The 14,026-nt window shown below is 39.3% G+C and overlaps 2 protein-coding genes across 3 annotated transcripts; both read left to right on the forward strand.

The window, feature by feature from the left end:
• Positions 1–1,401: 1,401 nt before the first annotated feature.
• Positions 1,402–2,626, forward strand: LOC108110016. The gene is made up of 2 exons (XM_017218854.2): positions 1,402–1,909; positions 2,156–2,626. Exons 1-2 carry the CDS (start codon positions 1,614–1,616, stop codon positions 2,490–2,492), a joined length of 633 nt encoding a protein of 210 aa, XP_017074343.1. The 5' UTR covers positions 1,402–1,613; the 3' UTR covers positions 2,493–2,626.
• Positions 2,627–9,933: 7,307 nt separating this feature from the next.
• On the forward strand, positions 9,934–10,920 carry LOC108110018. Of its 2 annotated transcripts, none has more exons than XM_017218857.1 (3): positions 9,934–10,289; positions 10,359–10,538; positions 10,601–10,920. In XM_017218857.1, exons 1-3 carry the CDS (start codon positions 10,086–10,088, stop codon positions 10,820–10,822), a joined length of 606 nt encoding a protein of 201 aa, XP_017074346.1. In that variant the 5' UTR covers positions 9,934–10,085; the 3' UTR covers positions 10,823–10,920. The 2 variants fall into 2 exon arrangements, with proteins under 2 accessions (XP_017074346.1, XP_017074347.1); XM_017218858.1 differs by having other exon boundaries at positions 9,937–10,289; positions 10,342–10,538.
• Positions 10,921–14,026: the final 3,106 nt, after the last annotated feature.

Genomic DNA, 14,026 nt, shown 5'->3' on the forward strand with positions numbered 1-14,026 from the left:
CTGGGGAGAAAAAACAATGCGGATATGTGGACGTTGAAATTGTGGCAGTATCGGCTGTTTCGCACTTAACGAACGGCTTTGGGTGCCTCAGTTTTGTTGCCCACGGCGCTGATTTTCCCGCATATATAGTACACATTTCCATTCAGCGGACATTTGGCATTTCGCCCCCGGATCGGGTCGTGGAGTATGCGTATTTAACATTTTTGATGTCGGCAGCGGTCCGTACTTTGGCTGCCCTGAAAAACGGGAAGGCGAAACTAATTTATTTCCATTAGTCGTCCGTTGGCAACGTCGACGACGTTGGCCACGTGAAATATTTCCGCTAATTGGCATTTGGCAGGCCATGGGAGGAGTAAGATCCAAAAAAAAAAAAAAAAAAGAGGGGGTAGAGGAGGATTCCAGAGGACCTTGTCCGGAAAGGCATTCTGTAATTAATCATTTTCTGATTTGGCATCGAGACCTACCACCGACCTGGGATGTGTATGTATGTACGTTGGCTTTGGCATTTTTCCGGGCATTTGGCGTCGCTTCGACTTCGCATTTTACGCGCCGTTAAAGTTTAATCGAAAAAGTATTTTTGTGGCCAATGAAAATTCCAATAACAAAATGCCAGCCACAACAACAAACTTCTTGACTTTTTTATGCCCAGCAGTTGGGGAGAAGTTTTTTGGGGATGCCCATCGTACTCTCTGGCACCTGTAGCCAAGTTGCTTTGGCTTGATTAGAGGTGGAGAAGTAGAGAAGGAGGAGGTAGGTGGATGGCATCTCACGGATCTGGACATTGATGCAGCGTGAGCCGGAGAATGCCTGCATTTGATGGACACTGTTGGCCCCGTGGCCCATCGTCAAATTGTCTGGCTGGAACTTTTGCAATGTGTTGCGTTTGTGGCCATTCGCAGGAAACAGGAAAACTTTTCCCTCTAATGCGCAATTAAGCAAAAATTTCAGAGGAAAGATAGCGATGAGGAGGATGATTATGATGGTTGGTGGTGGTTGGGCTGGTGGGCTGTGGTGTTTATTGTGGATCATCACCTGAACGAGAGGACAGACGACCATGGGTCAAAATACTTAAAATTGGACAGCTGTAGAGATGGGATGGGATCAAAGAAGGTTAGGAATTTAAACTGCAGGATGATGTCTCGGGGAGAGAAAAAGTTATTAGGGATTTGGGTGTAGAAATAATAGTTAGCAATAGTCTGGGTTTCATTTATACAAATAACTTACTTAAAGTTAGTTAATATACCCGAAAATGCTGTTGATTACTAAATATAAATGGCACTTTTTATAACTAGTTTAGAAATAGTATAAAAAATAGAAAGAGGACCACTTAAAATTCCCCTCTTTTAGCTTTACACTTGAGTACTAAGTCACAATTTTGAACAAAAACAAACCGAGAACATTTTCACTTTCCCAGTTAGTTTAGCAACTCCAAAATCTCTAGCCATGAAAATTGTATCTGTTTGACAAAAACACAAAAAAAAACAACGAAACAACAACAACAACAGCATAGCAGCACAGTTCACAGGTATAACCCACTACCAACCACAAAATACAAACACGGAGCATATCTAGCTGGGATAATCCTAGCACATAGCCATACAAAAACTCCGAAAATGGGTGCCCAGTTGTCCGGTGAAAAGCGTGCCGAGGCTGGCGGGACCAAAGAGGAAGAAAGGGCAGAAGGCGGGACTGGAGTACAGCAGGAGGATTTCATGGCCAAGAAGGCGGATGAGACGGTAAAGTTGGAAAATTCGGATAAGGAGTTGCCCAGAGAGGAAGAGGATGGAGAGTTCTATAGCAGTGATGAGCTACTCGACCAAGAGCAGGAATATATAGAACCAGTGTTTGGCGAAACACTAAAGCTAATGGGGCATCGATCGGGATATATAACCACTGACATACAGAGGATGTGAGTATTCCTAATGGAAACTAGTCTGAAGGGAAATTTTACCAACTATATGCAATTTTTTAATAAGATTTTTAATCTGTAAATATGTAACTTGTAACTACAAGTTCAGGCTTTAAGAAACCTTTTAACTGCTAAAACTAATAGCTCACTGTGGCCCTGCATTGTAATTAGAAAACTGCATCTAGTTGGGAATATAATGAGTGACTGATATTTAATATCCCACTTGGGGGTGTTTTAACCCTACAGGCCAACAGAGGCCATCTACGCAGAGTTCGAGCGTCTGATGCAGAACGTAGAGAGCCATTTGAAGGAAGTGGTGGATCCACCTTGTGCTGATATGGCAGCCAGACTGCAGACTTGCCTCCAGAACAATAATCAGCGTTCGTGTAACTGTTTCTCAGCAATGGAACAGTATCGTAACTGCATTGTTTTGGCCACTCAAAGGAGAGTAGATGACTTGGCCGAAAGGGATCCACCGATGATGCCGTATGTTCAGCCTCAACCAATGCCAGGTCCTGCTATACCGCCCCAGAAACCGCCATCGAATCGCAGGTGGTGGAAGTTCTGGACCTGGTTTCGTTAGCCAAGATGATGCAGTTGGCCTCAATCCTCCTCCTCATTCGTTGTCGGTTTTTCTCAAATTTCCTGGTGAAGATTTTCCTGGCCAACCATATTTAAGAAATTGCTTTATTAATTAAAAGCAAAGACTTGAATCCATTTAACTTGTGTTTCCTTGGGGCACAGCAGGTGCTGCCAAAAGGGATGTCTGTTTAAAGTGAATTTTTGGGTACGGTGGTGGCTCGAAAAATGGATTTAAGTTGTGGGAAAAACTTGTCTAGGGATCTTAAGATGTTTAAAAAAGGAAATTTTTAAGGTTTTTTGAGATTTTTTTTGTGTAAAATGTGAAAAATAATATTTTAAGAAGATTTCTTAAAGAAAGTTCTTAAAGTTATTAAATGCAAGTTTAAATAAGTTAATAAATCTGTTTTAAAGATTATTTTTTAATATAAATTTAACAAAAATAATAAATAAATATATTTTCTAATGATTACAAAGCCAATCCCTGAAGGAAAGTTTATAGATTTAAGATTTTTAACACAAAATAAGTTAAGGAAATATTCTTAAGTTGGTCTTGTTAAGTTAGTATTGTAAATAAGGCCTTGTTAAGTTAGTTTTCCTATAAAATTAAACCTTTAAAATAACTTTTAAGAATTGAAATCAACTTCCAATGACTCTCAAACCTATGTCAAAGCTAATTACCAAGAAACTGATTACGATTTCCGTTTTGATAATAAGCCAGTCATTTCACCGATTGTAAAGTGAAACCTCGATGTGGCTGTGTCAGGCACATTGAAAAATGCATTATTTGTGTCAGTCACTGAAAATCGTAATCAGGCATGAGGTATGCCGCTTCAAATTGAAATTTAAACTCAAATTCAAAGCCCCAGAAGAAGTTTTGCATTTCGAAAATGTAACATTTTACCGCAGACTGCACTCGTGTAATTCTATGCTTTCAATTTGTGCCAAGTCAGTGGTTGCTTTATGTCCATCATAGCCGGCTGTCACTGTGGCGGACAGGAGAGAGGTGGCTTATGGGTGTGTGGGTGGCTTCGCTTATGAAATGCAGATTGCAAGCTCCAGTTGCACATTAGCCCCGAGGGTTATCCCACTCCCCCAACTTTTCCCAGACTCTTCCTCTCTCTCTCTCTCTGTGTATCTGTCTATTCATTCATTTAAATGTCTATATCATGTGGCCAAAAGTAGGGGAGAAGGAAACAGCCAACAGCCGAGAATGCAGAATTGCAATTTGCAATAAAAGTAAATCTGCTATGGCGCCGAGCTCCGGTTCCAGCTGGCTAGCTCCTTACATTGTTATCCACCACCCGATCCCCGATCCCCAAACCCCAATCCTTATTCCAAAAACCATCTGCCACCATATGTGTTCGTCGTGCGGAGGTGTGTGTGTTTGTGTGTGTGGTTTCAGGTTGAAAGCCTTTCGGGCAAGGTAAGCAAACATTAGAATTTATTAAATCCAGCTCATGCAGAGCAGGGCAGGGCACCGCCCACTTCTTCGTTTTGCTAGAACGCTGAAAAAAAACCATGAGGAGGAGAAAAATTATAGCATATAAAACTCACCTTGCCACGGCTTCCAGCCCTAGCACATTCAACTTTTGGGCCAGGCCAACATAGAAACCTTCACACACACACACACACATACACTTCAGCGGACAGCAGATTCGCTTCTATTATCTTTTCACACACACACATATCTATATATGTATGTATATATCCTCGTACATATTTTCCCTTACATAATCCAACTTTGCTTTTAGCATTTGGCAAAACAAACAAAGTGGCAGTCCTCCAAAAGGAGTTTACACTGACCAAAAGCTAAGTGCTACGAGATCAGCCGATTATAATGGTTTAGGAGTATATATATTATAGGGTAGTGGTTGGAAAAAGCACTGCACTTTGGGTTAAACTTTGTTTTTAACGTAAAGGGAAATTCTGTTTCAGTTTATAGGTTCTTTTGGGATAGAGTAGATACTAAATATGATTAATTTAAGCATTTTTCGTGTGATTTATAGGGCTTATGATATATTTTTCATAGATATATATATCTATAAAATGATTTTATTTTAATAAAATAATATTTTCTATCAAAATGATATTTTTAAAGCCATGTAAAAGCTATTGCAAGGCACATACTGCTATATTTTCCTTTAAAAAATGTAATAAAATATATTTTAAAACTTTAAAAGTATTAAAAACCCAAACCTTAAACCAAGATAATAAGTTTATTCAATATTAATTATAAAGCTAACAAATTTTTCTCTCTGTACTAAACAGAGTTACAGGAAAATGGCTACAAAAATAGAAAAATACCGCAAATTGCATTTTATTTTGTGTCTCAAGAAATCCTAAGAAGTGATCTTACTAAATGACTAATCTCTGGGAGAAAAAAAACCCAAACAAGAGGAAACGCTATAGTCGAGTGTCGCGACTATAAGATACCCGTTACTGTTTTACACAATTTTAAAATATTAATTTTGCTAGTGGAAATTCACAAGGCGCCACCTATTGTCAGAGGAAGTATGTTGAGTATGCTTATAGTGACGTCACTGCCCATGTGGAGCCTTATAACCTTAATTTCTTCATAAATAGCGAAATAATGTTCCGATTTGAAAAATCTCTTGTAAATCGATAGATATTAACAGAAATAAGTTACACAAGGTCAAACGAAGGAATTCATAATAATATTATAGACTCCACAGTTTTCCGCGAGTTGTGGGCGTTAGAGTGGGCGTGGCCGGATGCAACTTTGTGGCAAGTTGCAGAGGCATCTCCTAAATACGTGTTTCTAAGCAAAATTGTGTAGCTTTTATAGTTTTCGAAATTTTTGCATTTTCGGTTTTTCGGGTTTTGTGGGCGTTAGAGTGGGCGTGGCGTGATCGGAAAAAAACAATTCGCATTGGGAGCATCATAGAAACATACATGCTTGATCCGAACTTTCTATCTCTTATAGTTACCGAGATATCAGCTTTTCTAGAAAATCCGAAAACCGTCTTTTGAGCCTTGTGGGCGTATGGGTGGGTGTGGCTGCATAGTAGAACCACTATAAGATGCGCTAGCATCTAAAGATTATACTTTTGAATTTCAACTTTCTAGCTCCAATAGTTCCTGAGATGTCAGCAGTTTTAGTTTTTTGCGATTTTTGGGCGTTATAGTGGGCGTGGCAGGATGCTGTAATAAACTTGCGCTGTCCCGGGACCTCAAGAATCTTCATGCTTAATCTCAGCTTTGTATCTGCTATAGTTCCTAAGATCTCAGCGTTCATACGGACGGACGGACGGACGGACGGACGGACGGACGGACGGACGGACGGACGGACGGACGGACGGACGGACGGACGGACAGACGGACATGGCTCAATCGACTTCGCTATTGATTCTGATCAAGAATATATACTTTATAGGGTCGCAAAAGCTTCCTTCTATCTGTTACATACTTTTCAACGAATCTAGTATACCCTTTTACTCTACGAGTAACGGGTATAAAAAGGCGAAAAAAATATTTATTTTCCTTTATGTTTTAAATAAAAAAAAGAAAAATAAAAGAAAAACCATTATCTTCTTACTGCTGAAGTAACAAACAAAAGTTAACAATAAAACGAAATGCATTCAAGCTCTCATGTTTGGGATTAAGTTTAAGTAGTTTGCGAAAAGGCTTAATAAACATCTTTATTACAAACGTTTAAGCACTAAAAATATATTCTTTTTGGAAAACTGTCCGATTATTTGTTTAAGCAGGAAAGGAAAAGCGAATAGGGAAAAGCGAGAAAAGGGAAAATGCAAACTGTCGTATTTGAGTTATTCGGTAGGATTTGCTGGGTAAGTTGTTACTTCCCCAGGAAGCAGGCGATTTATTATCGCAACTTAATCTCACAAAAAACACGTCAAACCTGAAAATCCTGCCAGGCTTGCCAAGCCATGGCACCAACCGCCCCCCTTTCGGCGTACGCCAATATAAGAAAGAAAAAAAAAGAAGAGGGGAAAGAAAGTGTAGCATACATTTGGTCGCTCGCTAGCGCTCGCCGTTGGCTTCATAAAAAACCAACTACATGGAGTGCGCATAGCAACAAAAACATGCAGGCAAATCACAGTGTACAGCGTTATGCCCCCTTTTTAGTGTTTTTTTTTTTGTATTTGGGAATCCCCTTGAAAACCAACGCCCCCCACCACTGGCAATTTCCATTTGGTTGCCCTTCTGCGGGAGTCTGGCACAGGGAAAAATGTTTATTTATTATAATAATAGCATTTAATGTTAGTTGTTTTGGTTTTGTAGATTGATTTACTAAGTGTGGGTTTTATTTTCTATAATATTTTAGGGTTTAGAGTGTAGATTTTCTTATTAATTAGCTGTGGGATTAATTTATTACATATTTTAACCCAAAAAAAACTATTTTAATTTAAACTATTCATATTTTAAGCTAAGATCTTATGATATATATCAGAATAATAGTAAATCCAATGCTTCTAGTTCCATATTAATTATTATTTACTTTAAAACCTTTAAAAAGTTACCTTTTTCTATGAAAAATGTTCTCTTTTGATTTTCTTCCTTAAGACTCCTAAAACCCCCTACGAAACCCCTTTTAAGTCACCACAAATTTCTTCCTGTGCCCTTCGCTTAGCCGTGTGTTTTTCGTTTGCATTTTTTTTGGTAACAGTTTTGCCCACTGTACATTTTTTTTCTTCTCTTTTTTGCTATTTTCCTCGTTGTGCCATAAAGATTATTATGAAAGTATTTTGCTAAGCTTTCTGAGTTGAGATGAGATGTGTCGGGTTGGTTTGGGTTTAGGTTTTGGGTTGTTGTTGTTAGATTTTGGTTGGGTTATGGGGGTAAAGGGAGGGGAAGTGGGCAGGAGTTTGGGTTTTGAAGTTTAGGTTAGAAGGGGGGTTCTTATTTTTATTATTTTTTTTTTCGTTATTTGGCGCCATCCCTGTTGCTCGCGCTATCTGGTTGAGCATCCGTCTCTGTCATGCCATTTGGCTGGCACTCTCGAGGCCTTAAGTGTGCATGCATTATGCCATGTGCAGGACGAGGACCAGCAGAACGTAGGATCCCCTTTCCAGCCCCCCCCCCTTTTGTGTATAATATGCATGCATGGATAATTTATCAGGACACACAGAGAACAGCTTTAAATTTGATTTAAGCCCGGGCTTCGCCGATTGCCATGTCCACTGCCATGTTCCTGTTCCTGCTTATGTCCATGTCCATGTCCATTGCCATTTCCATATCCATATCGCTGTCGTTTCGTTAGTGTGTATGTTGACCAACTGACAGCAGCTCAAATGCAATTAAATGGCCTGACCGCAGAGCAAAATCAAGCCCCAAATCTCAACTGAACTCTTTTCATCGAACGAAACTAGCAAATGTCATGTGGATGATGTCAGAGGGGGAAAAATTGGGTAGGGGACTTGCACTTAAATCGATGATAATAAAAGGGATTTTAAATAAATGTGTCAATCATTATTGTGTATATATAGATATATAAATTTGATAATAAAATCTTCATAAAAGTCGGAATATCATATTTTATAGCATACTTTTGAGAGCATTGTGTAAATAAATACCTAAAGGCTTGGCCAGAATCATAACATCTTTAATGAAAGGCATATTGCAAATATTTGCATTTTGCATTTTATATAAAAAACGAATGCAAAAGAAAATTATAAAATTTGTATTTGCCAAAAACTACGAGTGCAATAACAATTTGTTTAACCAAAAATACAAACAAATTGGCAGAAAAAAAACAACAAAATCGATTGCATATGGCAATAGGTGAATTTTTAATCACAAAAAGACGAGGAAAATAGTGCAGAGCAGGCCATGAATCATATGGGCTGCTAAGGCGATAAAACCCTAAAAACCCAGAAACCCTCATCAGGTAGGCAGGCAGGCAGGGAGACACCCACCTCCCGACGACCTCAATTTCTGCGGCCTTAATCCGCTGTCAGGGGAACCGTAGGAATACCATGTTGGCGAGTGTAACAGCCTGGCTTTTTGCCCATGCCCCAGACCTTACAGCATTTTTGATATGCTTGTAGTTTCGGTGTTTTCGAGTTTTTAGGATAGGGTAAGGAGGGGAAAGAAGTACTATATGTTCGGATATGGAAATGGGTTTGGATGAAGCGACGTCTTGCGGCGGGTTGGAGGCATATATGGAAATCGGATATAGCAAAGGGGATAGGAGGCAGGAAGGCAAGGGAGGAAGCCGGGAAAAGTTGTTTGTTTTTATGTTGTCGTCTTCAGCCGCGTTGCATAAGTGCATTTGTCTGTTATCCCCGACGAGCTTTTGTTTCGCCCTCGTCCTTGTCGTTTTTCCTTGCCTATATATCCCTCATACCCATGGCTATGAGGCTATACATATAGCCAAACCCATAGCCATGCCCATACCCATTCCCATACCCTTCCTTTCCATTTCCTCACACTAGTCCAGGCACTTGTTTTCAACGGAATCAATTTAGCGTAAGAAGTTTCAGCTCCAAGCTCGAAGTTGTTGTCATGTGCAGGCCAAAAGGAACAGGATGAGCCGGGGCTGTGGAGGTCAGGGGTTAGCAGGATGGACCAGTCAGGGTGAGAAAGGGGAGCTGGGTGTGGTGTGTGTGTGTGGTGCAATTATGCCAACGACAGCTGCCTGGCAGCCTCGTCGTCGCTCTATTAATCAAAAGTTATACAAAAAGCCAGCGAACTTCGCCACACGACTTGCCCCGGACCCCGTCTACGTCTCCGCTGCGCTCTCTCTCTCTCTCTTCCGCTTTTCCGCTATGCTGCACCCCCGACTTTTCGCCAGCTTTTCCTGGGCCCTGAGCCACATCTCCCTATTCCCAGCTCGATTTTGCCAGCTTTTGCTCCTGGCGGCGCCGGCTTCACTTCCTCATCCTGTTCTCCTTGTTGTTTGCAATTTAACTTTGCTGTGAGCGAAGGCTCTTCATGAGTTGGCCCAGGCTTATGTGCGCAAACACATAGATGCACTGAAAGAAAAAGTATATAAGAAATATGATGATTAGTAAGAAAAACCATTCAAATCTAAACTTTACTAGCTAAAAGTCTGTTAAAGGTAGAAAAAGGCAAGGAAACTTCTGGAAAAAGAAAACACATTTTCTTTAAGTGCTAGTTATCAGCGTGTCTGTGCGGCTTGTTGAGTAAAAACAAGATATAATATTTTATGAAAGCTTTGGCAACCACTGGCCCAACCGTATCCTCCGCTGCTGTTGGCCTCGCAATGGACTGGGACTCATTGGCCATAAATAAATAAGGCAGCCAAACACAATCAAAAACCAATGAAGCAGACCAGCAGCCACAAATGACAGAAGGAGCTGCTGCTGCTCGAGCTGCTCTCCTGGAGACCAAGGCGAGGAGGCATCATCATCATCATTTTCCTTCTCCTCATCGTTGTGTCAGCTTTTTGTCCTTGTCCTTGGGCTGCAATCTTTCGAGTAGTTGGCCATGATTTAATGCCCTAATCTTTTCAAGTACTTATATTTTTTTTTGGCTTCAGTCAGTTAAAATCTTCGCTTTCCTAGAAAGTGTGTTTAAATTTTTCCAAATTATTTTATTCTTTTTCAAATTATTTTCTAAGTCATTAGTAACTCCAACCATCTTGTACGCGATGTATCGTATAGATTCTAACATTTGCAACCTAACTTTTGGTTATCTGTGTTCAAGCAAAGGTAAAACCTACTCCATTTGCTCATGCCCAATGCCGTTGGGCGGTATTAATATCAAGCATATGCTGAATAACAATCTCTATGGCTGCCAGGCGTGGATTCCCTTCATTTTCTTCTATGTCCTAGTGATCAGTGTCGTTGGGGTGGTAAGTTTCTATGAAGATACTTCATTGAGAAAAGATAAGGGAAAGTTAATAGATATCTTAAACTGATAGATACACAACTTCATTGAGGTTTTTAACCTATATTCGGATAAGTTTGAAAAATATCTGATACGGATGTGGCAGCCAAGGATAACATTGATATTCAAGGATAAGCAATTGAGACGTTACCGATTAATCGGTTCTGTTTTGATGTTCAAGGCGTGGTCGAACCTACTATACGCCTTGCTATTTGTAAGTTCGAATTACAGTTTTTTATTAGATGTATATAATTATTGATATTGATTAAACCCCAGAATGATCCCGAGTACATTGAACTCTGGCTAGTATTCTCCTCGATTGCCATGTTTATAAATATGATCGTCATCGTTGTGGATTTTATAGCAAATTTCAAGACATACAGCCTCCGCTCCTTCGTGCCACTTCAAATTCCAAACCTTAACATGTTATGTGTAATCTTCCTGAAGTCAGCCATGGAATGGAAGATCACGAATCATGGATCAGGTATCTTTACTTAGCGGAAGCAAGATTGGCCAAGTCTTCTTTTCCAAATTTTTGTTTATATTTTTTGGAGACAGATAGATGATTTCTTTCATCGAATATATAGATTTTGGTAGCCTTGCGTGTTTTTCCTAATTTTTCATTAGGCATGTTGGGTGGGGGTTGGAAAGTCTCACTCTACTCGTTTTTGGAGGAAAAGTTTTCAGTTTAATTTAATTTGCTGCAGCATTCTAACTCGATTTCGGGCGTTTATCGTTAGGCGAGAACTTTTTAATTGCCAAGGCGGCGAAAAGGACACACGCTCTCTTGCGCGCGATGTGTTGCCACCATTTTTGTTGGCTAGTGTAAAAGTTTAAGAGGTTTCCAAAGAGCATCCGAAATGGGTGAAACTTTCAAGATAACAATATTAGTTTTTGAGAGGAAATAAAAAGGTTTCCAAAGGGTCTTGTTAGCTTAGCCTTTTCACTACAGTTAGCTTTTGTATTTATAAGTTTATTATTTTTTTTTTTCTAAGTAATAGTTCTTAAATATTTCTTTTAATTACCAACTTTAAGCCAGTTTGAGAGTAGGAAAAGTTTTAGCTTTAATTTTCGTCACTTCGTGATGTGCTTTTCATTTGCCCTAAACGTTTGCGCCATTTGACTTAATGAAGCTTAAAGACAATAAAACGCTTAAGCACACAACTTAGCCACGCCCTGCACCCCCCTAAACGCCCACCATCACACAAACACACAAAAAAACACACAGAGAGAGAGAGAGAGACACAACATTGTGTCAACGTCAAACGTCTTTTTCTTGCAACTTTCTGAGCTCGCGTCATAATTTCTATGAATTTTATACACTTTGATAAGCATTCCATTGGCATGCGAGGCACGTTCGAGTTTGCTGCCCCCCCTTAGAAAAGCCGCCCATCTCAGTCAGCACCCCCTGCTAACCCCCCCGTGCCATTCCAGCTGTTTGTTTTGCGAACTTTTGCCGCCGTCCATGTAAATCAGGCCAAGCGACAATTAAACGCGCCAAGCACGACAATACTTAGAGCTAATGGCTACGGACCTGAACCTCGGACAATCAAAAAAAAAATAGAAAAAAAAACATAGATGGGGTGGGCTATTAAGGGGGCAGCGGGTTGTTGACCATACAAGAGAAATTGCGCCTAAATATGGGAATTTTAGCCGGAATTTTGAGATTTTAGGGGCCAGAAAATTGGTTTAATGTTTTTTTAGAGATCTTTTTTATATAGAAATATTTTATAAAAATTGGGAATTATTTTTTTAATATTTTTAATTAATTAATTTTATATTTATTTCCTTATTTGTTATTATTTTTTATTAATATTTATATATTTTTCATACTTTTTCTATTGCTAAGACTTGTCTGTCATTTTTCTTAAAAAGTTTAAAAAATATATTTCATTCTATTTACCTCATAAATCAGTTTATTATCAATTTATGTTTATTTTTATTAATAATTAGTATGTTAGTTATTAATTTAAAATAAAATATCAAAAGAAAATGAAATTATAATGAATTATAGTTCAGAAATTTATAGAAATCTGTACTCTACATACTATTTTAAGAATATTTATTATTAACTTAGCTATTTTATCAACTTACTTGCTTACCTAGCCTTAAGTTTCCTTAAGCTCCCTTCATATCAGCCATCAGAATAGTATATATTCCCAAACGATCTTAAATTTTCTCTCAGTGCTGGCCAAGCCTTTGGCGTTTCCGCTCCCATTTCCGCTCGTTGGCCGAAAAGTGTAAACAATTAAATTTTAATTAGAATTCGCATCGCTTGACATGCGACATGGAAATGGACGAAGCCAGGAAAATGTCAGTTGCCAGTTGTCCGGAAAATGGGGCGGGGTGGGGGGAAGCCTCCACCTCCACACTGGCCACTGTGGAAAATGTCCTCAACCAGGGCACAGACCATCACCCACTTAACCCACTCACTTACCCACCCACCAACACACACACACATAGCGAAAACCGCACTTCCGATCTCCGCCACCGACACACAGACATTTCATTTCCGTTCTCTCGTCTGCTTGTTAATTTATTGGGCACCTCCAGACCATATCCCTAGACCCCCTCGGAAAGGTCCTGCTTTCGGTGTACAGAGTACAGAGTACCTTCATCTACTTCCTCCTCCTTCTGCTCCTGCTCCTGTTCCTGCTTCTCTGTATCCTTCATTTTTGGACCGCCCGCCTGCTGTGGCTGAGGTGCTCGAAAAGTGCTTGTAAATTAAACGGCTGACAGTTAATAGAAAACCGAAAGCCTCTCATTTGGCACATTTGCGGCCTGCGCTTTATGTACTACATACAAGGATATATACGAGTATATATATATATAGATTTATATTCCCCAGTTGGTGCTGTTTGATGGATTGCCGGCTTAGTTTTAGCCAGTTAACTGCCGCAGCACTCGACAATTTATGCTACCAATTCGGTAAGGTGTCGAGGCCCGTAAAATATATATATATATATATATATATGAGGTGATGGCAAGTCGGATGGATGGCTGGCTGGGCTGGGCTGGGAGGTAGGTGTAAGACGGGTTTAACTCAAATTTTAATGCCCAAATTGTGGCTAATGAAAATGTCTAAGAGTGTTCGGATGATTTGTTGATTTTGTTTAGTGGCCTAACAAGGTCATAAAGATTACGGGTCAACAAAAAGCAAATAATACACACGACTAAATAAACGTAATACAAAGCCAAGTAATGCCAGGCCATATATTATTCGTTAGAGAGTTGGTCGTTTAGGGTGAACTTGGGTTGAGTGGTGTGCATTTAGGGTGGACTGTGATTTAACAGTTTTTGAGGTTTTCTTTCAATGAATTAGTATTTGTAAGAGATTTAGTGTACTTAGTGTAATTGTTAGTTTTAACTTTCTTGTTTTAAGAAAGTGCTAGAACAAGTTGGGAATTATAAGGACGTAGAGTTAGAAAATGCTTGAAAAATTTAATACTTTGATATTTTTCCTTAAAAAGCTAATGGGTTTTCATATACAAATCATTTTTATAAACTAAATCCCTAGGGATTTCACATTCCCCAAACAGATATCACGATTACTGATTTATTTAATGGCTTAAAAATAAAATTTGGCAATTTGTCAAGTGATTGCAAAGCTGAAAGGAAAGCCTGATTTTTATATTTGAGTTTCCTTGTCTTGTTATCTTATTTATTAGTTTATTTATCAAACACTAACCTAGCCCAAGGCAA

This window comes from Drosophila eugracilis, unplaced genomic scaffold, assembly GCF_018153835.1.
Source record: "Drosophila eugracilis isolate 14026-0451.02 unplaced genomic scaffold, ASM1815383v1 contig_1858, whole genome shotgun sequence".
NCBI lineage: Eukaryota > Metazoa > Arthropoda > Insecta > Diptera > Drosophilidae > Drosophila > Drosophila eugracilis.